Source organism: Lampetra fluviatilis, chromosome 24 (genome assembly GCF_964198595.1).
Source record: "Lampetra fluviatilis chromosome 24, kcLamFluv1.1, whole genome shotgun sequence".
Taxonomy (NCBI): domain Eukaryota; kingdom Metazoa; phylum Chordata; class Hyperoartia; order Petromyzontiformes; family Petromyzontidae; genus Lampetra; species Lampetra fluviatilis.
The window spans coordinates 11,979,338-12,006,429 of record NC_136298.1 but is presented as its reverse complement, the minus strand read 5'-3'; the positions used below and the strand labels follow the sequence as shown (position 1 = coordinate 12,006,429).

Sequence of the window (27,092 nt, the reverse complement as noted above, 5' to 3'; positions counted from 1 at the left end):
TTTTGGACCCGCGTAATGACGTTTCGCTCCACGTGCCGGACGTTTTTCGGTTCCCGCCGGCTTGCCTTGCTCGTATGAATGTAAACGGTAGGGCATATATTACATTAAATTAGTCTTTGGGTCTCTGTCTAATTTGATGGGTTCTATTTAATTCTGACGGTCTCCATGCCAGTCTATGCTCCTTTTGTCATTTATATAAATCCTCTGTGACTCTACGAGTCCTACGTGTGTCGATGGGTCTCTGTGTAGGTCGCATATATTAGTTCTGCTTTGTAATGAGAATAATAAGTGTTTTTAAGTTGTGTCATTCATGCAGGCTGATTCTGGGTATGCTGCAAAATCCACAAACATGGAGGTGCATTTAATATGTTAAGTTGTTTTAAACCGATGAGAGGGTGTTTTTCCATGTACACGTTTCATTTGGACTGAACAAGATCAACATCGAACGGCCATATCATAACTCTCATTAGCTTGATCTGTATTTGCAAAATCTGCTTCGAAACCTAACTTCTGCTAAAGCCGTGGGCACATTGTGCCATTACGTAACGTGCATTGTGAACAGCGAGCGTTGCTTTTCTCCCTTTAGTACATTCTGCAGTTTTTGTTCGGTTACGTCTCCGAATTTAAAATATGCCCTGAAAGTGCGTTTCTAACCCAAAAGGAATGAGCAAGCAACCCAGCAGTCGTTCAGGCTGACAGGAGCAGACAGATATTCACCGTTATTGTCATGCACAGGCCTTGGGAAAGAAGGTTAGTCAATGATAATTTCATATCACTGCTCGCAGCCAAAGACGCATTACAAAAGAGAAAAATGTTAAATACAAAGCCTGCTAAGTCGTGCTGTACGAGAGGCAACATAGAACCGGGCTACCTTCATCTCTGGGGTAGCAATTTGGTGGCACAGTGGCAACACTCGCGCCTCACAGCAAAAAGGATCCTGAGTTTCATTCCAGACCCGGGCGCTCCTCTGTGTGGAGATTCTCTGTTCTCCCCTTGTTCTGCAGGGGTTTCCTCCAGGTTCTCCAGTTTCCTCCCATAACTTAAAACAACCTGCAAATTACTCAAGTTTAATCACACATAGCAGCATCCCCCTGTCCTCCACTGACAACTTGGCAGGACCCTCCTGAAAAAAAGAGCTTTAATACTTGGTGAACCTTTCGTGGGTGAACAAGCATAATTTTTTTGTTAAATAAATCTCCCCGTGCACACCACACACACCAAGGACATATTTCTGGCTGAGCCCACATAAGGGGGGCCCAGGCCGTGCTACGATTTCCGTTTCTGTCAAGTTTTCCATAGACGTGCAGAGATTGAGAAGCCTGGACCCAAGCAGATATTTTCGTTTAATTGCCTCTCATTTACATTCCGTTTGTGCGATCCAGTCGGGTGTCTTGCTATGAAATGAATGGACTTCCAGTTGGAACTATAGCCGTGAGCTATGCATACCACCCATTGTTAGAGATGGACCCACAACGTGATAGCAGAGAACGACTTCTAAAGTAACTTCAATAGATATCTTTGCCCACAAGAAGGGCACATCTATCATATGCCGTGCAAGGGACATTTATTGCACGAGAAACGCTCTTAAGAAGCTGCTCTTTGGGGATGGCTGTGGAGAGCACTGCTGCTCATTTCTCCTCTGTGACGTTTCACCTCGCACGGTGGAGGCATGCTCGTGCACCGAGCCATGAAAGCCGACATCAATACGTTCATGGAATGTCGGTCGAACGAAACAAAATAAATATCTTAATTCTCAGAGCTGGAATAAGTCAAAGTTAGTGACAAGATTCATTTCATGAGGTGGCTTTTGTGCGCTATCATTCCTGACCAGATTGGTACTCTCAACTTGCTACACTAGAAAGCCCACTCTAAATGTTTTGTAGATTAAAAAATACTTTTCATTGTTTTACGCAGAGAGAGATGTGGGGAAAAAGGCATTATGTATTGTATCATGTAAGTTTTGTTTAAATGTTTTGACATATACTCGCCACTGCCCAAAGCATTAGCCTTTTATGCTATAATAATAAATTAGATTTATATAGCATCTTAACACTTAGAGCATCTCTAGATGCTGCTCGTAAATAATTATTTCCATAAAATAATATCGAGAAAACATTAAATGACAGAGACTGGTAAAGCATACCACCACGGTGACTGCACACACATAACAGCGCCATGTAAAATTAAAATATGGTTAAAATCGGGTAAAACATTAAGCCTTAAACAAACGATCCAAACAGACTTGTAAAATATCACCCTGTGATGCAATGTTAATGGCGAGGTGCGGTTAATTTAGATGTTCTGTGCTTTTACACAACCATCACGTGCGTTCCCTCCACTCTCGTTCATCCGGTGAACGAAGGTGGATTGTGGGGAGATGGCGAACTGCCCCATGGGTTATTTGCATCTGGACAAAAAACTTGCTGAGGTATGCAGATGATGCCCCATTGACCCGAACCTGATTCATTGGACCCATCCAGAGGGGGGGGGAGGCGGGAGGGAGATGTATGCGTCGCGATGCGTAGAGAAGGAGCCGTCCATCCCCTGCCTCCGCGATTGGCACTCTCTCGTGCCAAGGAAATGGGGTCGACCCATGAAGGTGTAAATGATTAATGCATTAGCCTAATGGGCGTGAAGCGAGCGGTCAACGTAGACATGAGATCATTGTATAATACCATTCAGCCATTGTTTAATACACCAATGTACCACTCAATCAATATTCGCTTGCCGCATTAGTCTTATAAATGTATATTTTACGGCACTGTTAATGACTAATGTAGAGCGTTATTTGTGTTTGGTACAAAAAAGCTGGAATATTTGGCAATCGTCTGTGCCACTGTGCTTGCTGCAGCTTGCTCTAGAGCAGGGGTCGGCAACCTACGGCTCCGGAGCCGCATGCGGCTCTTTACGGGCTGCTTCTTGACGATATGTACGTATGTACAGTATGTACTCAGATGCATTGCGGCTCTTGAAATACTGAATTTTGTACCGAATTGGAAAGAAATGGCTCTTCTTGTTATTTTGGTTGCCGACCCCTGCTCTAGAGGCTTGGCCATTTTATACATTTCTTTAACGGGGCGCAGCAGACCTTACAATCTGTACCTTACTGTTCTCATATTTAACAACCTATAAAACAGACTTAAACTTATTTTTACGTGGAGAGGCACAGATATTATTATTGTGTTACCCATAATGCCTCGCAATAACAGATGCGTTTTTTTGTGGTTGCACAGTTGTTGCACTCGGCACAGTACTGGCACGTGCTGTATTTCGACCGCTTAATAATTCAATCATCGTTAGGGCAATTACTGTTGTGGCTGGAGGGCTGCCACCTTCTGCACAGTGGCATCGTTATGCACAGCTCCTCCCTCCGCAGACACCAGTCTTGACATCGCGTTCCTGCACCTTGCCATGTAGAGCTTGGCGAGTCTCAAGATTGCGAGCCCCCGGAAGGCAGATACCATGCTTAGAATTGTATACAATTTTTCAAATGAAACGTGAGATCAGTGGTATCATTGGGGGGGTGGGGGGGGGATTGCATGGAGCCTGTCGTGGCATTCAGGCAAGGTGTGAGGGCCGTGGGGCCTTGACAACAGTCTTGTGTCCTTGAGACCGATCCTTGGCCTCAACGTTGGCTTCAGGACTCTCAGGTCTCATCCTGGACCTTGCCAGGTGTGGCCTCAGTCAATGACTTGCCTTAGAGGCAGCCAGCCCTTGGCACACTGGCCTCGCTCCTGTTCTCAATCTCGCAATTGCGGCTCTTACCTTAGGAGCCAACAAATATGACTTGGTTGAGATTTTTGTTCTTGTATCTGTGTAGCTAAATCCTGTCTGGGAAAGTGGATGCAGGGTGACCTGAATGTCTCAAGCCGTGGCAGGTCTTATCCAAGTTCGCACGTTTTGAAAGCGTGGAAATCGCTTGACCATGGCTGAGAAATCAGAGCCCTGTGTGGCGTGACAAGCCGTGCAGCGTCCGCATAGCTTTAGACGGCTGATCATGCCGTCGCTCTTCTGAATCTGAGCGAGACCTTCAATGACAACCCAGAACTCTGCATAAGCACACCGTCCAGTGTTTGTCACGATGCATTCCATCAAATTGCTTCGTTTCAGTGGGACTGCATGCACATCCGCAACGGCAGAGATAATTCGCCACTCGTTAATTGCAGCATCTCCGCAGCACTTGGGCCAGGCCTGATGCATTTTGAGGAGGCCCACGCGTGAATGGTGAAATCTCGCTAGCAGATGGTCACGGGACAGAGCGAGGTGTTCTGGTTAACATTACGGGACAGTTGGCACATGCGCCACCTGTGCTTCCTGCTGTGCCACCTTGCTGGGTTTTTGGCTTGTCCAACGCTCCTCCCCTTGTTACCGACAGGGATGCTGCCGCGTAGCGTTTATGACGGTGACGAAGCTCCGCTGGCAAGGCCAGTGCTGATGTCGCTGGCACAGGATAGCGGCAACGCTGTCAAAGCCAGCACCGTTGTTATAGCTACATTGCTTCTTCCTTCTATGGATATTCATTCTCATTGTTAGATGTAATTGGTTCAAAGCCTAACTAGCATCTTACAATTCTTCTTACCTCTAAGTCTGTTTTTCTAAAGAGAATATTACTTTTCTGGATTCCTACATCTTAACCCCCGCCCCCCCCTCACATTATTCCCCTTATTGCTGATGTTGACACCAACACGAGGGTGCAGAGTGTATGTAGGCGTCACTGTAAACTCGGCACAGGAGAGAATGCACTCGACCAGGATGACCGCCATGGAGATGGAGCGATGAGAGCGATTCATGTGCATGACCGAGATTGATTGTGGCTTCCCACAGCCTGCGAGGGACGATGACGCTAATGTGGGGAGGCGTTCGCCCACCAGCGGATAGATAATTATAATTGATGACGCTGACATAGCTGAACATAGCTGAAAATTGTAAAAAAAAAAAAGCTCAAATCACTAGGAAACCAACTTCCGAAGCTCTGGCTGCCATATGCTGTTAGCTGGCAGGTGGGCAACACTAAAACGCACGCTGTTCTGGAGAAGCTTACGCACAATACAACCGCGGACAAAACATCGCGTGGGTTCTCAGGCATCTCAGTCATCTGTTCGTGGGATTGAGGAGCGACAGGCTTTTTTTCTTTTTTTTTCTCTGCAAAAGAGGTGACAAGAGGGAGTTATTCGCCGCATCAATTGAAGTCCCGGCTGACTATCGACAAGGCTGTCCCGGGAAAATTGACGACGCACTTTGTTTATCTGCTTTCTGCTGAGCGTGGCATCGTTAGTGGCGTGATGAATGTGTGTCGGTTTTGAGGCAGTGTCTGCGTTGTTATATATTTATTTATTTCCACCGCAAACTGAAAAAGCGTGTGCACCTTTTCTGCTGCTTGAATGGCCGCATCGTTATTGTGTCACGGGTTAATCAAACTAAATTACTGAAGATAGCCCGATAAAGGATCCAACGATGTATGGCAAAACGTCATCATTAGAGCTCACACCGTTGTCAAGCCCATCGATAAACCGCTTGCATCCTGAAACCCGACTCGGCAAATTTACGCGACAAAAGTTAAATGCAACATTTCATGTGGATCCTTGAAAAAAAAAAATTTCGTTAAAAATTGGTCGCAGCTCTCAGGTCTGCCGATGGACATCTTTCCAAACACAAGTTCTAAAAACTTTAGCAGCCAGCCAGCCAGCGCGTTTGTGTCCCCCCCAAAGAATGTACTGCCTGCTCAATCTCATGCCTTCTGATGTGTTTGCATAGCAACCTCAGCTGGGCCTCTCCCCATTAGCAGCTGCTGTGCTCTGTCGCTCGGGCTACAGAGAGCTGCAAATAGAGCTGCAAATAAAGCACAGATGGGTCCTTGAATTTCCATGTTACAGATGGCTGCCACAACACCAAGCAGATTCACCTTGGGAGCAGAGTTCTCGCTTGTGCCAAAAGAGAGCGGGCGAGTCCCCGGGAAGACGCGAAGCCCTGCGTGCGATCGTGTCGACGCTCTTGCAATAAGAAGGAGCGTTTGCCAGGAAGCTACCGATAGCCCTTGGCTTCCATGCGGCGCTGATGGAGATGGAGCTGCTAACACCGGCCCAGGTTTCGCTTGAGACGTGTGCGGTGGGCCGTTATGGTGATGTAGTGTTGTACAGACGGACTCTTCGACGTCTTTTGTAGCACACACTTTTATTCGTCTTATGAACACAGTCCCTATGCACTGAGGGGTATACGGTCCCCTCACCCTATACACTCAGAACGTACAAGCCTCTGCACCCTACAGGCTACTTAATACCCTGCTCTTTCAATGTCCTCTGACTGGACCTAGGGAGATATCTCCCCGACCACTGGTTACTCTGAACCCTAGCCCTTATAAGGGCTGGAGGGCTTGGTCCAGGGTCCTAGGCTTCTTCCGCCGTCTTGGGTCTTCGTGTAGTCGAACTCCCCGAGAGCTCTGAGCGCTCTGGCTTTATACTTGTTCGTGGCCGGGTTGTCCAATCCCCGGCCACCTTGTGGAACCCTGTGATTGGTCGTTCCCAATCTGCTTTTCGATCCCAATTCACCCTATCTGACCCTGACCGTTTGGTCGCGCGGGAAAACCTTGTTTACGGTCAGCTCTCACAGCTTGTGAGACCCTGACCGTTAGTTTGAGCGGGAAAACCTTGTTAACGATTTGCTCTCCCAGTTTGTGAACATCGAGTAGTTAACTCTACTACAGTGACATGACGTGCTCCCCGTGCAGGGAGCCACTTCACGTATGGATGAGTGTCTCACCCGCAGGTGACGTGAGCTTCATTGGTAGCCATTTGCCACAAACATCCTTGGGTGGGGGGGGGGGTTGCCAGGAACCCACCCGGAGGTGGAGCTGGAGACCGATGCCAGCTGTGGGGGTGGGAGCCACGCCACTGGGAGGACTCCGTGTGCAGAGTAGCTGCGGAGAGCGAGAGACCGTGCTCGGCATGAGTTGAAGGGACGAGATGTGACAACCGCGGCGATGATCATCATCAGCCATGATCAGTCCACTGCTAGATTAAGGCCTCCCCAATAGCCCGCATATCCCACGGTTATAGAATACAATAATCTGTCTAACACTGCGCACGAGCTGATGTCATCACTCCCTCTCCTCGGTGGACGTCCTCTCGGATGGATTCCGTTCCTTGGCTGCCACTCTCAATATTTTTGACAGTGTGCCATCATGCCCATGTTTTGTATTTACATTGTGTTTGATTTAGCACTAAATTCTGTATCTTCTCTTGTATTCCCCACATCTATCATAAAAAGGGCTTGCTGTCTTGATGGGCTTTCACCTTGCTTCAATGATTTCACCTAGGTTATTCATTGATTGATTTAAAGTGTTTGTGTGTGTTGGCAGGAAGCGGAGGCAGTATAGTACAATAATGATTTTTTTTTCTGAACCTGGCGTGAACCTCTCCTAGGTTCACTTGGCCTAAAAATACCTCCACTGTCAGCATTGGGGAGATTAAGGCAGCCACGTGAGATGTGGGTCCCACCACTATATTTTGTGCTGTGCCAGCTTTAATAAGTGCTTGCTGACAGCACGTACACCAACAGCCTCTGCAGAAAATGAGGAATGATCGTTATCTTTGTATATCTCTAAATGTACATGCTGGCGCATGGTTACGTACTTATACGTACACATAATACCCACAAATGTACGTGAGTTTACACTTCTGTGAGTACGCATACACTCACACATGCGTATACTCCCATACATTTTGTCGAATTTAGGTCTAAAAATGGGTCATACAGGACCCCTTTAAATGTTTTGTCCCATGACTCTCCACCACTCACAATATTAGGCTTGGTGCAAAAATGTTACTGCTATGGGTGTTATTATTTTCCATCAGTCCCATTCCTCATCCGTTATACATTTTTTATGAATGCCACTCCCCCCATGCCTCGCTATGTAACCTACCAACTCGGCTAAAGAAGAGCATTTTTTTTTTATCAGAGCTGCACTACCTGCTGTGACAAATGGCTCGGGAACACAGTCGTTATAGGACAATGCACGTGACCAAAACTGAGAAGGGCACAAAGAAGCGGGGGAGAGACGCTTGCTTGGAAGTACGTTCAGAGAGCGAAAAAATAACACGTGGATTAGAGAACATACGCATGTTAATGATATTAAATCTGTTGGGGAAAACGAGTGGGGTCATAACTAATGTTTAAGTTGGATCATGTGGGTATTATGTCTCATTAATAATTTACACTAATTATAAAAATAAATTTACTTGTTTATCCAGGATAGCCACAATGAGTTGTACGACTTTTTAAAGAGGGTTTTGCATTTGGTTTTTATTTAAAGATTTTTTTCAGCCAATTAACGAATGTTTATACTAGTGGGGGGGAAACCGGAGAAAACCAACGCCTTGTAGTGAGGAGGTAACACTGGATCCGCGTACAGATGGAAACACATGGTGATTAGTCCACTTGCTGTACTGCCTTCTTCTAGCGAGTCGGGGTATGGCACCTCATTTACATGGGAAGGGAGTTTCACAACGTTTACGCCTCACAGTGCTGAACTACAGGACACGTTCATAGCCACCACTGCCCGGCTCCGTTAGAGATATGCACCCTCCAGCAAAGTCGGTTATGTTGAAGAGCAAGCAATATTTGACAATTGCAAGTCTCCGCATGAAATTAAAATGAGTGGCCTCAGGCAGGGACACGTAGCAAGAAGGGGATTGCCGACGGTGAGATTAATAACCGAGCGGCAAACCAACGGAACGTGACGCGTCTCTGAGGACATCCACCGAGATGGAGCTATGAAATCGGCTCGTGCAGTAAGTGCCGGGTGGAATCTTCCATCGCGGGAGTATGGAGAGACGGCCACAGCTTGGGGAGGGAGGCCTTTGTCCAGCGACCGTGGTTGATGATGTCCGGCTGCGTACCGTTTTGTTTCTGACGCCGCCGACTTTGCTGCTGCTGTTGTTATTGTGCAGAAGCTGAGCATCAACGGGGACCTGCAGTACCTGAAGGAGCTGTACCTCAAGATGCCGCTTGACTCCACAGTGCCGTTGGTGAGCGTGGCCATGGAGGACGACGGGGACGAGGGAGGGCCTCTGCCGGCCAAAGTTGCCATGTTGCACGCCACGCTGTGACAGAGTCGCCAGGGGGGAAAAACATTCTGGGGGTCCGATTCCTGTCCTGACAGAGGTGGTGGGGGGGGGACTCTTTGGGATAGATTGCGGGAATGAGAAAGGGCAACTTTTTTCGATATTTTTTTTTTTAGCTGTTAAGGTAAAAAAAGTAAAGTGACACCGCAAAAATAAGTGACTCCATTTAATCTGAGTGCATGTTATTGAGTCGGAGCCTCAAGGGATCCGTTTGCTTCTAAACCATTAACATTCAAATGGGATCTGTGTTTCTCTTGGGGGTCGTCTATGAGTTACAGCTGCACTGCACGTAACGAAGGCCTTTTTGCCACGACTGGAGTTGGACCCCCGCAATCTTAGGTCATCGAATCAAAATTACTCTCTTCTCAATGTTTTCACAGAAATTGATGCAGGTGAAATGACTTATTCCCTTCCCAACGTGTTTCTTTTTCTCTTTAAGTTAGCGTATTTTGTCGCTCCATTTTTGGGGTAGGTGTAGGTGGACTGATATAGTTTGAGGAAAACGAAAGTATGTTAAGAGGGAAGAAAGTAAACAAATGCTTGACTGCATTTTATCACAACCTAATACATTTAATGGATTGAGAACTCGCTAATTTGAGTAATGGCCTCTGGTGTGTTGTTTTTATTTGTCGTCCTGCTGGGAAATGTGTTGGCTCTGAATCTTGGGGGCTCTGTCCTGGACTGAACCTTGTTGGCTTAAGGGGAGTGCAGGTTTTTCTTTCCTTGAAAATGTCACTGGTGTGGGAGAGAGAAAAACCCGCCCGGTTTATTTACTTCCTGATGCTCAAAACTAAATTTGATTTTCCCTCTTTGTCAACAGCGAGCATTGCTTTGTTATCTTTTGCGCCATATCTTTTTGTACTGATGTAAACAAACCCCCCCAATCTCACAGCACAAATCCTTTGCTGAATTTAACTTTGGGATAATTGGACAGTAAATTCAAGACGTTAACTTCAAGATGGCGCATTCAAGTGTGCATACGGACATGCTATGTAAAATGTTTTCCTTAATTGGCCGCGGTACGATATTGTCACTTTCTGACATTCGTGAAATTTCTGGTAGAAGTGTTCCCGTTGTGACCCATTTCTGCACTCCACCATATGATAAACAACCTTGTTTTCAGTTTTGAGCATCTCAAATGGGTTAGTATTTAAAGAAGATGGGACCGATGAAAACCTGGCAAAGTGGTGAAATTTAAACATTGGAAAATGACTTGATGTGCTAGGTTGACGTCAAAGACTTTGGTAGTGGTGACCTCTATAATAATGTGTCTTGCTGCAGTCACGGAAGCTTCAGAAGTGACATTCAAACGGTGAATTGTTTTTGCATCGCCGCAAGCAGCGGTTCAGTTGGACACTGTAACAACAGCGATATAAATATCTGTGAAGCATGTAATGCAACCTCACGATAAAGAAGAACCCCTGGATTAATGCACCTGTGTTGTACAATGCAATACTTGTAGAGCCGAATTAACATTGATATATTGAATGTAATGGTCTACTTATAAATTCTGTTTGAAGTTGGCTAAAAATCGGTGACTAGCAAATCAATATTAGGTGAATTGTAAAAAAAAAAATCCTCTTCGGATCGAACACATGGAGGGCACTTATTTCGGAGGATTCAATCCTATGGTGGTGGTGTTAATGGGTTGCTGTGTAATTCATGGAACAGACCATATCCTTCTTTGGACATAGGAAATTAAATTAAACAAGCATCTTCGTTAAATTGTATTATTTATGAAACCTAATTTTTCATGGAGCAAGAAAAAAGTTATTAATTTTAAAGCCATAGAATTTGTTTTACAATATACAGTGTAAAGTGTGGAAGAGTAGGCCAAAAACCCTCTAAAAAGGCTCGAGGGCTTTCTCCAGTGGAGCTTCGTCCACCAGCATTGGTATGAGCAGGGAATTGCAGGCCTGCACCATTACCACTATGAATCCAGAGCATTCCTCATTTTCTGATAAACACAGCCCTGGATTAATGGCCAAATAATGCGTTACATTCTTCTGAATATTTATTTTCTCTCTCTCCTCGTCAGCCGATTCATAGATTATAGAAACCTCTCGCTAAACCCATGGCAGTGCTCTTGATATATGTGTACCGGCGACATTTATTCCCACAGCGTTCACCAGTGGGGTGGGCTTTATTAGCCCTGTTCCATGTGGGTGGCTCTTAAGGTGTCTTTGTTTTCGAGAATCTGTTATTTTTTCCTGAGTTTCTAAAGACGTGGGACATTTGAATTGCTTAAAATGTGTAAGCAGCCGTTTTTGCGAATGTTTGTTCTGGCATCAGATGGATATAAACAACAGCAGAAAGAGACAAGGTTTTAATGTTCTATTAGGTCTCTCGTCTTTTCCTACGGTATTTGCATTTGTTTAAATGTCCATGTGCAGTCACACCTCTATAATCTGACTGGTTCTCTCTCGCAGGCTTTGGGTTGTAATGCATTATTCTTAAGGTTTTGCTTAATTTGGCAGCGGGATTGTTAGTGCGGGTTGTTATAAAGTAAAGTAATCCATTCCACAAAATGTAATTAGAAACGTAACATTGTTTCTAAACTCCGCTTGATTGTAGGAGTGCGACTGCATCAGAGTAACGAGCTTGCGATGTGTGTGGGGAAAATAAGGTACTGTTAATTCAATACAAGATCAATTGTGTAGCTAGATTGCAAGTGGTTAATGGATTAAACTCTTTACTGAAACTCAAATGCAATGCTTTTTTTTTTCTCCGCTACTTTTGCCGTGGGCCATGGAATCAAGACTGAGACGCATCCTACGCATGCTGCAGATCGCTTGACATTGACACTGGAATTATTTGGTGAAAAGCTACAGCCAGGTGGCTCTGGTGGAGCAAGCGGGCCACGCGTTCGGAAGGTTGTGAGCAAATCCTGGTTTGGGAGTGGACTCAGTACATCAATTCGCGGATAGTTTGCGCAGTGGTTGCACCTATAGATAGACTCACTCCAATATGAATGTGGAATTTCCACCACAGGGCCTAGGGCTGCATACCGGGCACGTGCGCACTGCCTTCACTGCTCATTTGAGCAGAAAATCACGTTGATTTGGTGAAATGTCAGTTGAAGAGCATCGCAAAACTGCACCATGGTTTCCTAGCTGAAGCTGGACTGCCTTAACCAGTTGGATATTATAATGTAATTATCTGCTATCTTGTCACATCTTGTTACACGTCTTTTGATAGCTGCCATATGCTAAAGTCTTCATCGGCCAACCCACAGCAAGCTGAAGTGTAAATGACCAACTCTGTCATGTTTACTTCTGATTGGAATGCCGCTAATTGGCAATTATCGGTGATTGTTTCTAAACCTAAATGGTCAGCTCACAGTAAGAGCATATTGAATAGCTTCGTATTGGGTTGGATTTAGTCCTAATAAACATAGCACATGGTATAATGTGATAATTCTGCATTGGTTGACCATAATTATCTAAATGATGAACATTTTAAGTAATATATATTATAATAAAATTAGTTCACATTGTGGCAGCATTGACACTATCTTAAATCTCACTTATGATTCACACAATCCCCAAGCTGTAGTCCGATTTATTTTAATGATTGTGTAAAATTGTATTATGTTATATATGGTTACCACAGGCTGAAACGTGGGCACATGTTGTTGACATGTCCCCTATTCACTGGTGGCTCTGAGCACGGTAAGCCGCTCGCTCGCGTGCGCTGTCATTGCTCGTCTAAAGATCAAGGTCAAGGCGAGTTCTGCGAATGCCACCACACCGAAATTCCATGAAGCTTTGTCTACGGCTGTCGATAGCCGATCTCCAACGTTTCCACTTTTATCATCCACCACAACCATATCGACCCAATTTGTACCTACATCGCGATCACGCCCCCCCCCCCCCTGCGAAAACTTGGCAGGACCTCCCCCCCCCCTCCCACCTAAAAGCGAGTCGCGAGACTCGGTTTGGCAATGCAACAACCACCGCCTGACTGGCAGAAGAACGTCGCTTGGCAGCAGTGGTGACGCGTGGTTGGCATGGACCCCCCTGGTGCAGGAAATGAAGTAGGGGGGACCCCTGTCCAATTTCTCCCCCCCCCACCACTTTGTAGATCGGTACCAGGGCCACTTTCCCTGTGGGTTCCGGCGCAGTTGCACCGCCTGCACACCCGATAGCAACGCCACCGCTCGGTGCACCTGATCCACGCCACCGCCATCGGCGGTGCCACAGACGGGAGCCATAAATAACGGCACGCAGGTGGGGACTGTAAACACGGACGTTGAAGGGGCCGCTGAAGACTTGACTTGAGTTTCCGTGCACGTCTAACATCGGTGGCAAGCGACATCGAAACTGGTCCGGAGCCTCTCATTTCATTGACCCGCTCTCACCAATATGGTAAATTACGATCAAACGGTGCAAAAAAAACGTCTTGCTTCCCATTACACATTATTTAGAGTTGCGGACGCTTTTAAAGCCACTGCTGGATGAGGGCCTTCCCGTGCCGTGTGGGTCACGGTGGTTTTGTGCTATCATCGTGCCGATTTGTGAAAGGGGCGCCCCGGTATCAGGTCAGATATCACTGGCAACTGACGTTGGCTGTGACCTCGAATCGAACTCGGATCGCCGGGTTCTTAGCGCACTGCGCTAAATCTCTTGTGCCGCCGCTCCCACACTCCCTATCGTCTGTGTGGAAAATAAAACGTTCGCTTAATAGGGATAATAAGATTTATCGTGCAACTCAATTAGATGATAACAGTAACGTGTCGCTGCGCGGATCGTGTTACCTTGCACGCGGCTCGCTGCATCCCAGATCGTGCGCGTGCAGAATAATGCAGATTTTAAAATGTGTGAAAAGCTGTGGCACCTTGGCCCGAGTGAAGCGTACAATGTGGCGTTAATTTGCATTCATATATGCTCGACCACACGGATGCTAAAAGGGCACAAACTAGACACTTTGAGTTCTTGCCAAATCCATTATCCTTTAAAGCCCACTCCTTGCCACTAAAACTGAGAATGCGCTCTCCTCGAATACAGATGTCAAGTTTGGCAGAGGCACCCCAAGCATGCATTTGTTACACACATCGGCCCTTGGAGATAAAAAGGCCCAATATAAAAATTATGACTTTTTGAGTAACTCTCATTTTTTGGGTTAGGCCACGCAAATCTGAACAAATGTGTCGTTATCCCCTCCACCAGCCGACGTAACCAATTTTAGTGTCACGTGTACATGCGTTTAACACGCCAATTACTATTTTCTGGTCGCCCACCGGTAAGTTGAGCAATTCTCACAACCAAAATTGAGCAGTTGTGCGAATTAATTGGGGAAATGTTCAGTGTTTAATAATGACACATTCATAAATGTTTTATATACATCAAAACAATCTCTGAAAATGTACTTCACAAATTTGACAAAGAAGGCATTCATAGCTGGGCTCGAGATAAATGAGCAAACCAAAAGTCACGTACAATTATTTTTTTTACGTGGGAAAATATTAATAATGTTTGTTCTAGGATGAGTAAGTTAAGCGTTCTTAACGTAATCCTTTGGAAGGCTTGTTGACAAGCCTATGCATCTATCTTTAGCACCGAGGCCCCTGCTCTTGGTCTGAGCTCAGGCTTGGCTCTGGCTGAAGGAGAGCTGGCTCAAAGCCATACCGTGCTTTCGTTGAGCCGATTCTGGGCATGGTCTGGGCCACGCTCAGGATTTCCATGAGGCTCAACCCCCGAGTCCCCGAGCCATGGCTGAGCCGCTCAATCATGGGCCTTTGAAATCAATTGAGCGACTCGAGCCTGAGCTAAGTCTGAGTGTTAGTGGCCGAACCCAGTGCCGGATTATCCTAGTAGCAAAAGTAGCGTCATATGTAGTAGCTAAGGGCCCTGCACTTTCAAAGGCCCCGCGCTAAATGCTTTCAAGCTATCAATTCCGGTTCAGTGATTCTGCACTTGCTCTATTACCATAGTACTATACCGCCTTCAACTTTTATGAACGACTGGGTGTTTAAGGTTAGCGATTTGTCGTATTATCTGGCTGTATAGCAAATGAAAAAATACAATGACTTTACTATGCAAGTAAAAAAAAATTGTGTTTTTTTATTTAGGGCCCCTTTATAACATACTAGCGGGAAGTACCCAGCGTTGTCCGGGGGGAAATATATTTCAAAACTTCTCTTAAAAACATAACATATACATACACAAATACTAAGCTATTGCGAAAGCCCGGCGTGCCCGTTTGTACATTTGTCCGTCAACACAATTATGAGAGGCTTGCAGAAGTCCAAAAAGTTATAGAAAGTGGGGGATAAATAGATTATCTAAAAGGTTTCTGAAAATTGTCGACCTCCCCCCCCCTCAAAAAATATTCCCCCCACATAGGCATATATACCTACACATCCTGCATACAATAGAGTAGTTACTAGTGACTCTATAGTAGTATCTGACTCTACAGTAGTATCTACTGACTATCGTATCTATTGACACTATAGTAGTACCTGTTGACTCTGTAGTTGATCTACTAACTCTCCAGTAGTATCTACTGACTCTATAGTAGTATCCACTGACTATAGTAGTAACTACTAATTCTACAGTAGTAACTACTAATTCTACAGTAGTAACTACTGACTCTACAGTAGTATTTACTGACTGTTGAAGTATTTACTGACCATAGTAGTATCTACTAACTCTACAGTAGTATCTACTGACCGTAAAGTAGTATCTACTGTCTGTAGGTGGAAAATCATCTTTTTTCGCGTGGCTGCTGATGTAGATGGAGAGCAACAACTACAATTTCACATTCAGGTGGTCAAGCAAGATAACCGCGTTAGGAAGTAGCTGAGTGTATCGCTGTGATGTCTCCTTCGTATTTGTGGATCGGGAATTGCCTTGATGGAGTAAAAAAATGAGCACGGCTGACAAGTTGAAGCGGAAATTTGCATCGAATGTTAACGAACGCATGACAGTGATGGTGATGATACACTTAAGTGTTATTACCTATTGTGACAGACAATGCCACACGCCGCTGGTGTGTCGAGATTGTACGTGGCGTAATTATTACATTATTAATACTATGTATAGCCGAGGAAAGCCTCACGGAGTCTAAAGACTTTATACGTGTATGTGTATATGTTGAACTTCTTTCGCACTGTACGCAGCCAACCGTTCAGGAGGCTCCTGCCACATGTTTTGTAGGGGAGGGGTTGGTATTGATGCTATGTGTAACTGGCAGGTAATATATGACCGACGTAACAGAGAACAGTGGTGGGAGACATACGAACTCCACAGTGAAAGATGCCCGAGTTGGACACTGAACCCAGGCCCTCCTTGCTGTGAACACGACTGTTACCAGCCTGCCAACCTCATCTTCAGCATTGCCCCTGTTATGATTTATCGCGTGGCAATAACATCGCCGCGATTGTGTAGCGTAGGCTCGAGCAGAAGATGCATTTGGAGATGAGTGACATAAAATAATTATGGCTCGCCGTCATAAATAAAATGTGTACACGCACATTAATAACACGGGGCGGGGGGTGGGTGTTATAGCCTACCGACGGGTCTTCAATTATTAAGACGATTTGATTTGTTATTCTGCTCGAGTCCTGGTAGGTTACGACAGGTCTCCCTTGGAAAGAGACGATGTATCACCATGGGCTCTGGCCCTGATAAAAGGATCTCTAAACGAAGCTTTAATTACAACAGTATCAAAGAAAATCAGGAGTAATAAATTGGCCAAACACACAAACGGCACTTTTAATTGATTTCGTGTCCCAATGTAATCGGATCCCGAGATGCTTGAGAACTAACCCCCCCCCCCTCCTACATTCGGAGATAACGAAGGGGGCATGGGGGGCTCCATGGGGCAGACGAGAAAGAGAAACGCAGCTCGGGCTCAAGCAACTTGGGGTGCCAACGAGTCCCAGGGCGTTGCTGGTTATAAACAATCCAAAGACGGCCACTACTAATGATACACTATCCAAAGGCGGCCACTGCATCGCGCTGCGCTTTCACATGTGCTTCTGCGGCCGTCTGGAACGTTTTTCCTTCCAACATTAGGAAGCCACTGGAGCTACGCACTTTTAAATCATCATCTAGTTTTACACACTAATTTCTTTAAAACTGCCTTGTTTGTGCTGAGTGTTGTCCCCCCCCCCTCCGCACCTCCGATTAGTACGGTTGGTTACGTACGGTGTGAAAGAATATAGTAATAGGTTTTTACCATTTTAACTGGCAACAAAACTGACACCTTTATACAAAGGATCATGTTTGCATTAACCACAACACTTGCGGTCAAAATGCAAACAAAAAGACAATTCTGATAATGAATGCACTGTCCTTACAATTGATTGGTCCACACCCGAGACAGCTTTTCTTAGAGCCTAGTCCCACATGGTGTTGGACCAGATGACGCCAAAAGGCGCACGACTCAAAGACAACGCACCATCAGAGTATTGAGAGCTCTGGGTAAGCATTTACATTATGAGACTTCCTTTGCCAGTAGCAAGATATCGTAATAGGTTTTTACCTTTTTAACTGGCATAATGTTGTGAAAGAAGTTAAATATACCCATAGATCCATGGAGGGCCGGGGTGCGAACAGGAGGCGGCAGTAGTGAGAGTGAGGAGCAAAACAGTGGAGGAGAGGGCGGGCAAGGATGAGTAGGTAAGTAGCAGGCAGTTACCAGAGGTGTGGACTCGAGTCATGTGACTTGGACTCGAGTCAGACTCGAGTCATGAATTTGATGACTTGCGACTCGACTTGGACTTGCATAACAATGACTTTGTCCCACCTATGAGATGTGGACTCGAGTCATGTGACTTGGACTCGAGTCAGACTCGAGTCATGAATTTGATGACTTGCGACTCGACTTGGACTTGCATAACAATGACTTTGTCCCACCTCTGGCAGTTACCGGGGGGTTAACCCAAGGGCATTTGGGTGGAAACGAAATGAGGGAAGGCGTTAAAACAAAACGGTGAAGCAGCGGAGAGGAATGAGGAGATGAGCAGGGAAAGTTTGTGTTGGGGGCCCTCCATAAATGATGTCACGCACCTAGGGAGGAGGGGGGTCAGACATTTGTGACGATGTGTGACGAAGGGGGGGGGGGGCGTGAGAAATGTGACGTCACATCAAAAATGCGCAACTTTAAATACATTTAGACAACACGTTCTACTTAATTAAATAGACTATTTAATCAATGTTTTCTCCTACAACATCAGAGTGCAGCGCCACATTAAATGCGCACTACAATGACAATAGTTTAAAGCGATTTGAAGTATGTTTTATTTGGGGGGGGGGGGGGCAGAACTTTGTGACGTCATATTTGAGGGGGGGGGTCTGACTTTTTGTGACGCCGTGTGACGAAGGGGGGGGGGGGCAAAAATCGTCCAAAATCGCGTGACGTCATTTATGGACGGCCCCTTGGGGAAACAGAAACGTGATCGGTAGACAGCCACGTTGACCCTACAAGCTAGGAGCGAGGGAATGGCACACTCAGAAGGTGGACATCTTACCCACTGTATGGCCCCAGATGGCTCAGTGCAGCAAATACAATGCTATAACGATTTGTCGTAAGTCTGGCAGGTACGACATCACAAGAACAAAAAAACGTATCGTAACTTAGATTTAGTAACTCGCTTACCATTTCCTCAAATTTTTGTTTCACTCCTCAAAGAGCTTCATAACTCATCGGATTCCTCCCGCGGGTCTCCGTGAAGTAATTCTGAAACGTGGTTGCCCTAGTAACGAGATCGTAACCGGGACCTCCTCCTGTAAACGAGCCGTCGCTAAGGACCAAAGGTCATGAACTCGCACCGCTCCAGCCAATCAGCTGCCGGGAAGACGACCCCCGCCCCCCTCCCTCCCCAGGTGTGCAGGCGCCACGTGCTGCATCGCCTCGCCACTTTGTTTCAGAGTCACTGAAAACGCCTCTCTGTGTGTTTAACACGTCATTCTCTCGCTCTGGTGGTTTTCAAACGTCTTTCTCAGCTCTTCTTTCCTTGGTCGATGTTGAACTATTTCCGCCTTATTCTTAGGTTTTTTCGGTAAAGTCACGTAGGTAAAACATCAAAATTAATAAAAAATAAAATAAAATAAAAATCACGACGTTTCGGAGGCAACACAAGTCTCCGTCATCAGGTGGGACCGTCACAGCCGGATTAGCTGCATCAAGTGAGGCAATGATTCAAGATGTAATCCCTTAAAAGCAAGTTGAGGGGGGAGGAGAGGGGGGGAGCTCATCAGAATGTGGTAGCCAATGAATGGAACGTATCGGGAGGGAGGGGGGCGGGGCTCAAAGACGGCACGGAGTGCCACGTACAACGCATCGGGAGGGGGAGGGGAGGCGGGGCCAAAAGAATGGACGACGGCTTGGACGCGGTTGCTGCTGCACACGCCAACACAATGGACAGAGAGGGGGAGGGGAGGCCTGATACACATGATATAAAAAGAACGAAAATGCCCATGTTTATTCCAATGCTGGCTGAACAATGAAGAGAGTACTGTTAATCACTAGGGATGTTAACACTCGGTAAAGTAAAGTAAAGTAGTGCCTGTCAGATAAGATGGTCCAAAAAAGTGTAATTAAGTCTTTTTTTGCGTGGTTGATAACATCTTTCCAATGATAACTAAGTTTGTACCCATCATCACGGTTGAAAATATGTCTGTGTTTGTATATTTGTATGGCTTCGTGTACAAACCTTTGATGGTAGCCGGGAGGTTTACAGAGAACCTTGGTCTCGGAAAAGACAATTTAATGAGAGCCCACCGAGTTGTAGCAATGATCGGCAACGGCCGAAGAATCAGTTCTGCCGTGTTTCAGATCTGACTTGTGCTCGCGGACACGATCAGAAACATGACGTTTCGTTTCTCCAATGTAGCAATCACCACAAATGCAACTCAATTTTTAGACTCCAGGATACTGTAAGTCAGGAACGACATCCTTCACAGATGGAATCAGATCACGGATTTTATGCACTGTACTGAATCGGACTTGGATCTTATGTTTGTTTAGAATTTTGGAGATCTTTTTGGTCACGCCTGCTATGTATGGTAACGTGATAGTTTTGGTCGGAGTTTCATGTGGCTGTTTCTGTGTGGTGGGAGAGACAGCTTGGCGGATAGAACGGTCAGAGTATCCGTTCATCCTGAGGGCCCGATGTACATGTCTTAATTCACCGGTCAGGTGGTGTTGGTCAGAAATGCCATGGGCTCTGTGGTATAGCGTTTTGATGAGATAATTCTTTTGAGATGGGTGGTGGTGGGAATCCGGTTTCAAGTAGGAATCTGTGTGGGTGGCTTTCCTGTAGACAGAATGTCCCAATGTCTACAGGAAAGCCACCCACACAGATTCCTACTTGAAACCGGATTCCCACCACCACCCATCTCAAAAGAATTCTCTCATCAAAACGCTATACCACAGAGCCCATGGCATTTCTGACCAACACCACCTGACCGGTGAATTAAGACATGTACATCGGGCCCTCAGGATGAACGGATACTCTGACCGTACTCTCCGCCAAGTTGTCTCTCCCACCACACAGAAACAGCCACATGAAACTCCGACCAAAACTATCACGTTACCATACATAGCAGGCGTGACCAAAAAGATCTCCAAAATTCTAAACAAACATAAGATCCAAGTCCGATTCAGTACAGTGCATAAAATCCGTGATCTGATTCCATCTGTGAAGGATGTCGTTCCTGACTTACAGTATCCTGGAGTCTACAAATTGAGTTGCATTTGTGGTGATTGCTACATTGGAGAAACGAAACGTCATGTTTCTGATCGTGTCCGCGAGCACAAGTCAGATCTGAAACACGGCAGAACTGATTCTTCGGCCGTTGCCGATTATTGATACAACTCGGTGGGCTCTCATGAAATTGTCTTTTCCGAGACCAAGGTTCTCTGTAAACCTCCCGGCTACCATCAAAGGTTTGTACACGAAGCTATACAAATATACAAACACAGACATAATTTCAACCGTGATGATGGGTACAAACTTAGTAATCATTGGAAAGATGTTATCAACCACGCAAAAAAAGACTTAATTACACTTTTTTGGACCATCTTATCTGACAGGCACTATTTTACTTTACTTTACCGAGTGTTAACATCCCTAGTGTTTAATAGTACTCTCTTCATTGTTCAGCCAGCATTGGTATAAACATGGGCATTTTCGTTCTTTTGTCTATCATGTGTATCAGACCTCCCCTCCCCCTCTCTGTCCATTGTGTTGGCGTGTGCAGCAGCAACCGCGTCCAAGCCGTCGTCCATTCTTTTGGCCCCGCCTCCCCTCCCCCTCCCGATGCGTTGTACGTGGCACTCCGTGCCGTCTTTGAGCCCCGCCCCCCTCCCTCCCGATACGTTCCATTCATTGGCTACCACATTCTGATGAGCTCCCCCCCCTCTCCTCCCCCCTCAACTTGCTTTTAAGGGATTACATCTTGAATCATTGCCTCACTTGATGCAGCTAATCCGGCTGTGACGGTCCCACCTGATGACGGAGACTTGTGTTGCCTCCGAAACGTCGTGATTTTTATTTTATTTTATTTTTATTAATTTTGATGTTTTACCTACGTGACTTTACCGAAAAAACCTAAGAATATGAATCCTTGCAGTCACGAAAGCTTCAAATCTAGAATTATTTCCGCCTTGACATGCATAGCGCAACTGAGAACGAGTGTTGAAAAACATTTATATATATAAACATGTGATTATCCCATGCTGCGCTAGTTGACATTGCCCGTCGAGTTTATTGCGGATGAGAGAATTCGACTCATTGGTTCTTTCGGTAAAGTCACGTAGGTAGAAAATAAAATAAATCACGACGTTTCGGGCGCAACACAAGCGTCCATCATCAGGTGCACCCGAAACGTGATTTATTTTATTTTCTACTTACGTGACTTTACCGAAAGAACCAAAGAGTATGGATCCCTGCAGTCACGAAAGCTTCTCATCAAGAGAGAATTATAGTCCCAAAACAATGCTCCCGCCACTGCACCTTGGCCACCCGCTGCGTATGAAGAAGGGCTCTTGTTGGTGGCAGGCGAAATCCGAGGTCTCACTCGGAGCGGCGTTACGCGCCCATTGACTCCGTCACGCTGTTGTGGCCAGCTGCCCGGGCAGAATCGCTCCCACAAGTCACTCCCACAGCCGTCAACCCATGCGGCTTACCCCGTTTTGCTGTACAGGGGAATTGAGTTTCCAGGTCCATAAGGCGTTTTTACAGCCGTTTCAATAGGGGCAGCAACATCATTTGTTTGTGTGTTTGTGTTTCTCCCTTGTGATGGGACTTTGTAAGATGAACGTCGAGATTTGTAAGGGCACGGGGTGACCAATAAGGTCCGAATTTGTCTGTAATAAGGTAGGGCGCTGCTAAGGATGTTTGACAGCTTTGTAGTACCGGGGTCTATTCCCCAGACCATCGTTTGCCCCCCTCCACCCCTTCGTGACGCTCGCAAGACGCGGGGCCGCTTTTGAGCAGCACCTGCGCCCGGCTTGTGATGGGCATGCTCGGGCCTGCGCACGATGATCGACCCTGGGCGTTTGTGTCTTGCCGCTTGTCTACGAGACTCGCTCGCCCCCCACCCACAGACCGCGTGTTTATATACCAGCAGCGTGGGAGGGGCCTTGGCTTCTACCGTCCCCTGGTGGCCACAGCTACGAGTTGGGGGGCCCCCCTCCCCTTGACAAACCCCAATGTAATTTGTCTTCAACAACGGTGTCTAAATAACACGAACACTTACGTAACGATGTGATTAGGCAAGAGGAGGGGCGATATCGTACAATACGTTAGGTGCGACCGTGCGAGACAAATCAAACCATGGGGCCAGCACCCTGACCGATTCCTGCACCTCGCTGGCCTGACAATGTAAGTCACGACGCCACTGATAACGTCGTCACTACGTCACGGTGTCTAACCACTTATTACCACGCTTATTGAGCCAAAAAAAAACTCCTCTGAGTCTCGTGACACGTTTTTTGTTCTTCAGGAGGGTCTTGCCAAGATTGATTTGCGTGCTGATGATGGCAAATTTGGACCGTGACTCGGGCGCGCGAGATGACGTCTCGGGCATCTTTTAATGGCCACTGCGAAGGGTATTGTTGTCTGTGGTTATTATGACACCCCCAGGAATAACCAGGGCGGCCACTTGAATTGAACCATGCACCACTGCCACAAGGTGCTCCTGCAAGGCCATGTCACCGCCCCTACGTTCGGGGCCATCACGGTGTGGGAGGGGGAGGGCTAGGCGATATTTTGTCTTAGTGCAGTGTGACGAGCGCGGTGGTTCGTGCATTGTGCCACATTCCCCTGAGCGTCATTTCCAGCCACGCGAGCTGCCGAGCGCCTCGCTGTGCCGGACCCATTTGTACTGCTGGTGGCTGGGTAGAGGCAATGGGGCGGGGGATGAATAAACTCTTGACCCCACCGCTTCAACTGCCGCAACGGGCGATCAAATGGAGCTGGCGACCATCGGGATTCTCAGTGTGCTGACCGTAACACCACGGGTAGCATCCCCCGTTGCTGTCACACGCGGACTAAGGGGCCGTCCATAAATGACGTCACGCGATTTTGGACGATATTTTACCCCCCCTCGTCACACGGCGTCACAAAATGTCAGACCCCCCCCCCCCCTTAAATATGACGTCACAAAGCTCTGCCCCCCCCCAAAACCATATTTCAATTTTGAAAATAAAACATGCTTCAAATCGCTTTAAACTATTGTCATGTAGTGCGTATTTAATGTGGCGCTGCACTCTGATGTTGTAGGAGAAAACATTGATTAAAAAGTCAATTTAATTAAGGTGAACGTGTTGTCTATATTTATTTAAAGTAGCGCATTTTTTTTATGTGACGTCACATTTCTCACCCCCCCCCCCCTCGTCACACATCATCACAAATGTCTGACCCCCCCCCCCCCTAGGCGCGTGACGTCATTTATGGACGGCCCATAAATCCAGGTTTTGCCCTAATTCATTTACTACCTGGCACCGAAGCATTGCTATTGGGCCTATAAAAGCATTCTCATCTCCCGATGAGCTAGTACCTCGATTAAAAGCCCCAATACTCTCACTGTACTCCCACAGAGGTCAACCCAAGGGAAACAACACACACAAATGGGCATCACAGCACTACACACATTTTTTTTTATTGCCGTAACAAAAACCTCGTACAGAATTTATTACCTTACAATTTTATAGACTAGTACTGTACTTGCATATTCCAGCTTTGACACTCGGAAGATGTTATACAATATATAACGTATGAAGAAATAAGCAAGAATAGACTGTGACATTTATGACCTCGCTTCTGGTCTAAATATAAAACGGTGAGAGCTGGGGTGTTTTTGCCACTGGCATTCCTTGTGGAAACGTATCTCAATAACAGTGGTGTAGATCTCTTAGCCTCGATTAAGTGGTGGCGGATATCGCGGATCCTGTAGTATCTCTGCAAATGTGCTCCACTTATCCGCGATAAACATCTGGAGATAAGCACAGATAATTATAGGATACATTTGCCAATGAACTCTTCTCATCCTTAAACAAATATGAAGTGTTTCCCTGAAGTGCATGCCGTGAAACAGGGCTGGGTCCAATAGCTGTGGGTAACGCACAAAATTCGCGGGTAATTACGTCTTGCTTGACTCCACTTATGCGTGAAACATTGGCAGATAATTGGAAGCCGTTTCACAGAGAATGGGACAACCCCCGGATAACTGCAGATAGTACGAGAAACGAGGCCTTGGATAATCGGAGTTTTTTTTGCGGGCATTACGGGTTGCGAATAAGAGTTATGTAAATCGGACAAAATAAAGGAAACGTTTGTAACCACATGTGTAACCACATTTGATGGTTCCAGTAGGTGTTGTGAACATGCAATCCACACCACTGGGTTAGATCACATCTCCTGTAAAGTGCTATCATCGTTAATCATCGTCCACAACCTATCGACTGTTGGATGAAGGCATCCATCCCAAAGCAATCGGCACTCTCTCTACGGTGACACGATGCAACCGTCTTGCTCCTGCATTCCACGATCTCATTCGCTCCATCTCCACGGTGGACATCGCCGTCGGGCACGTGTGTTGCCTCCTTCGGCTACCACTGCACCATTCGTCTTGGCCTCTTACCATCACGGTGCTGTAAACTGCTTTCTTCCACTACCAACTCTTGCGAGCCCGCACTGAAAACCCAACAGCCAACAAATAGCATTGGCGCATTTTCCCTATTCATTCAGCTTTTCTTAAGCTGTCCGATTATAATAGTAAATACAGCATAGTTTTAGTACGCACACACATAAAATACAAAAATTGTCAAATTAATAGACAGCAGTGACGGTGTATCTGTGGCACCGATGGCGGCATGCAAGCCAGGCACATCAGCGATAATATCCAGCTCATTATAATTCAGAGGCAATACAGTTCGAGGGTGGAGAAAGTAAAGTTCTGTGTGACATCCCCAGACATATCTGTGTCGCCTCGCACCGCGTGGGTTTCCACCGGCTGCTCTGCTTTCCTCCCACACGCACAAACACTCATTAATTGGCTGAAAACATCTTAATATATAGAAGACTAAAATCAACCAGGTAGGGTGTTGACTGGTGTGTTAGCCGACTCTCTGTGTTGTATTGCATTACATTTCTAAGTTTACTAGGTTTCCACATTCTTTGGTTCTTTCTGTAAAGTCACGTAGGTATAAAATAACATAAATTGTGATTTAATTTAATTCATTTTATTTTCTACCCACGTGACTTTACCGAAAGAACCAAAGAGTATGGATCCCTGCAGTCACGAAAACTTCAAATGTCGATTTACTAGCTTTGTTTTCTCATTCATTCTTACCTGATGACGATTGCTTGTGTTGCAATCGAAACGTCGTATTCTATTATTCAATTTATTTTCTTTCCATGTGACTTTACCGAAAGAACCAAAGAGCAATATAGAGGACTGCACAGCTGGGGCGATTGTTGATAACGCCGGCTCACCACCGCCTGACTGTCGGTGCTCCTTCAGCGATTGCGAGAATAAGTTTGCATGAACGAAAATGATCTTAAACGAAAACGTTATTATGAGAGCTACAGATCTATAATACTGTATTGAAAACACTGGCGCAGTGGTTTGAACCTGGTCACCTCACTTCTACTTAAGTGGCGAGTAATATTTGGCGCTGCATTGACCAGTACGGTGAAGTATGGTCAAACAACCCACGTGACCGACACGGTGTGGGGATGCACTTAGTCCAACAGCGGATTGACAGAGGGATGTAAACTTCGCTTTATTACCATATGGATGTTCACCTATTTCTTACCCATTGGAGCTTGGCATATTATTCAAATTGATGGACACTTGGCACTCCGCTCACATACAGGGCTGAGCAGGGAGCAGCGAGCCGCGGTTGTCGTTAATGAGATCATATTTAACGGTCATTACAAGGAGCCTGGTGGTATCTTCTTTCAAAGTCGGTCCAAGGAAAATGTGACGGAGTGCTCTCTCCATCGCTGTCGTCTCAGGAATGCACATTACCGTTGGGCTTGCTACCATTGCACTCAGGTGGCACAATGGGTGGGATCTCGTTGAAGGCACAAAGCCAGGGAAACTCCCCCAGAGTTATTGCTGGAAGCGCAACTCACTAACGCAACTGAGCTGCAGGCTGGGTTTTAACGAGAGGCTGAGCCATCCCTAGTGTCGATCGCCCCGGGCCCCGCGCTTTTGGGGGGCCTCCACGCTTTGACGTCACGGGTGTCAGATGTAACATTTTCGCTTTAGTTTTAAGGAGTCGGTTGTGATTTGCCCCGGGCCCCGCACCCACCTAGGGACGGCCCTGATGACAGGAATAGTGTACAACGTACTTGAACAAGAGCAGGTGATGCGGTATAACCAACGTGACCTCCAGTTGGGGCGCAACCACAAGAATACGGACAAAAACAACCCGTGACATTTCATAAAAAAAATTGTGTTTTTTTTAGTCCGGGTTTTTCGGCTTTCAACAAGGCGAAATAAATGCCAATTA

The 27,092-nt window shown here is 46.2% G+C and overlaps 1 protein-coding gene across 2 annotated transcripts in view; it reads left to right on the top strand.

Moving 5' to 3' along the window:
- The window catches only part of TMEM59 (transmembrane protein 59), a 58,696-nt gene extending 46,870 nt beyond the window's left edge, over nt 1-11,826 (top strand). For both annotated transcript variants that reach the window (XM_078867742.1, XM_078867741.1), the window contains exon 8: nt 8,946-11,826. In XM_078867742.1, coding sequence (XP_078723868.1) covers nt 8,946-9,104 — 159 coding nt within the window. In that variant the 3' untranslated portion in view covers nt 9,105-11,826. The remainder of the gene's footprint in view (nt 1-8,945) is intronic.
- Nucleotides 11,827-27,092: the final 15,266 nt, after the last annotated feature.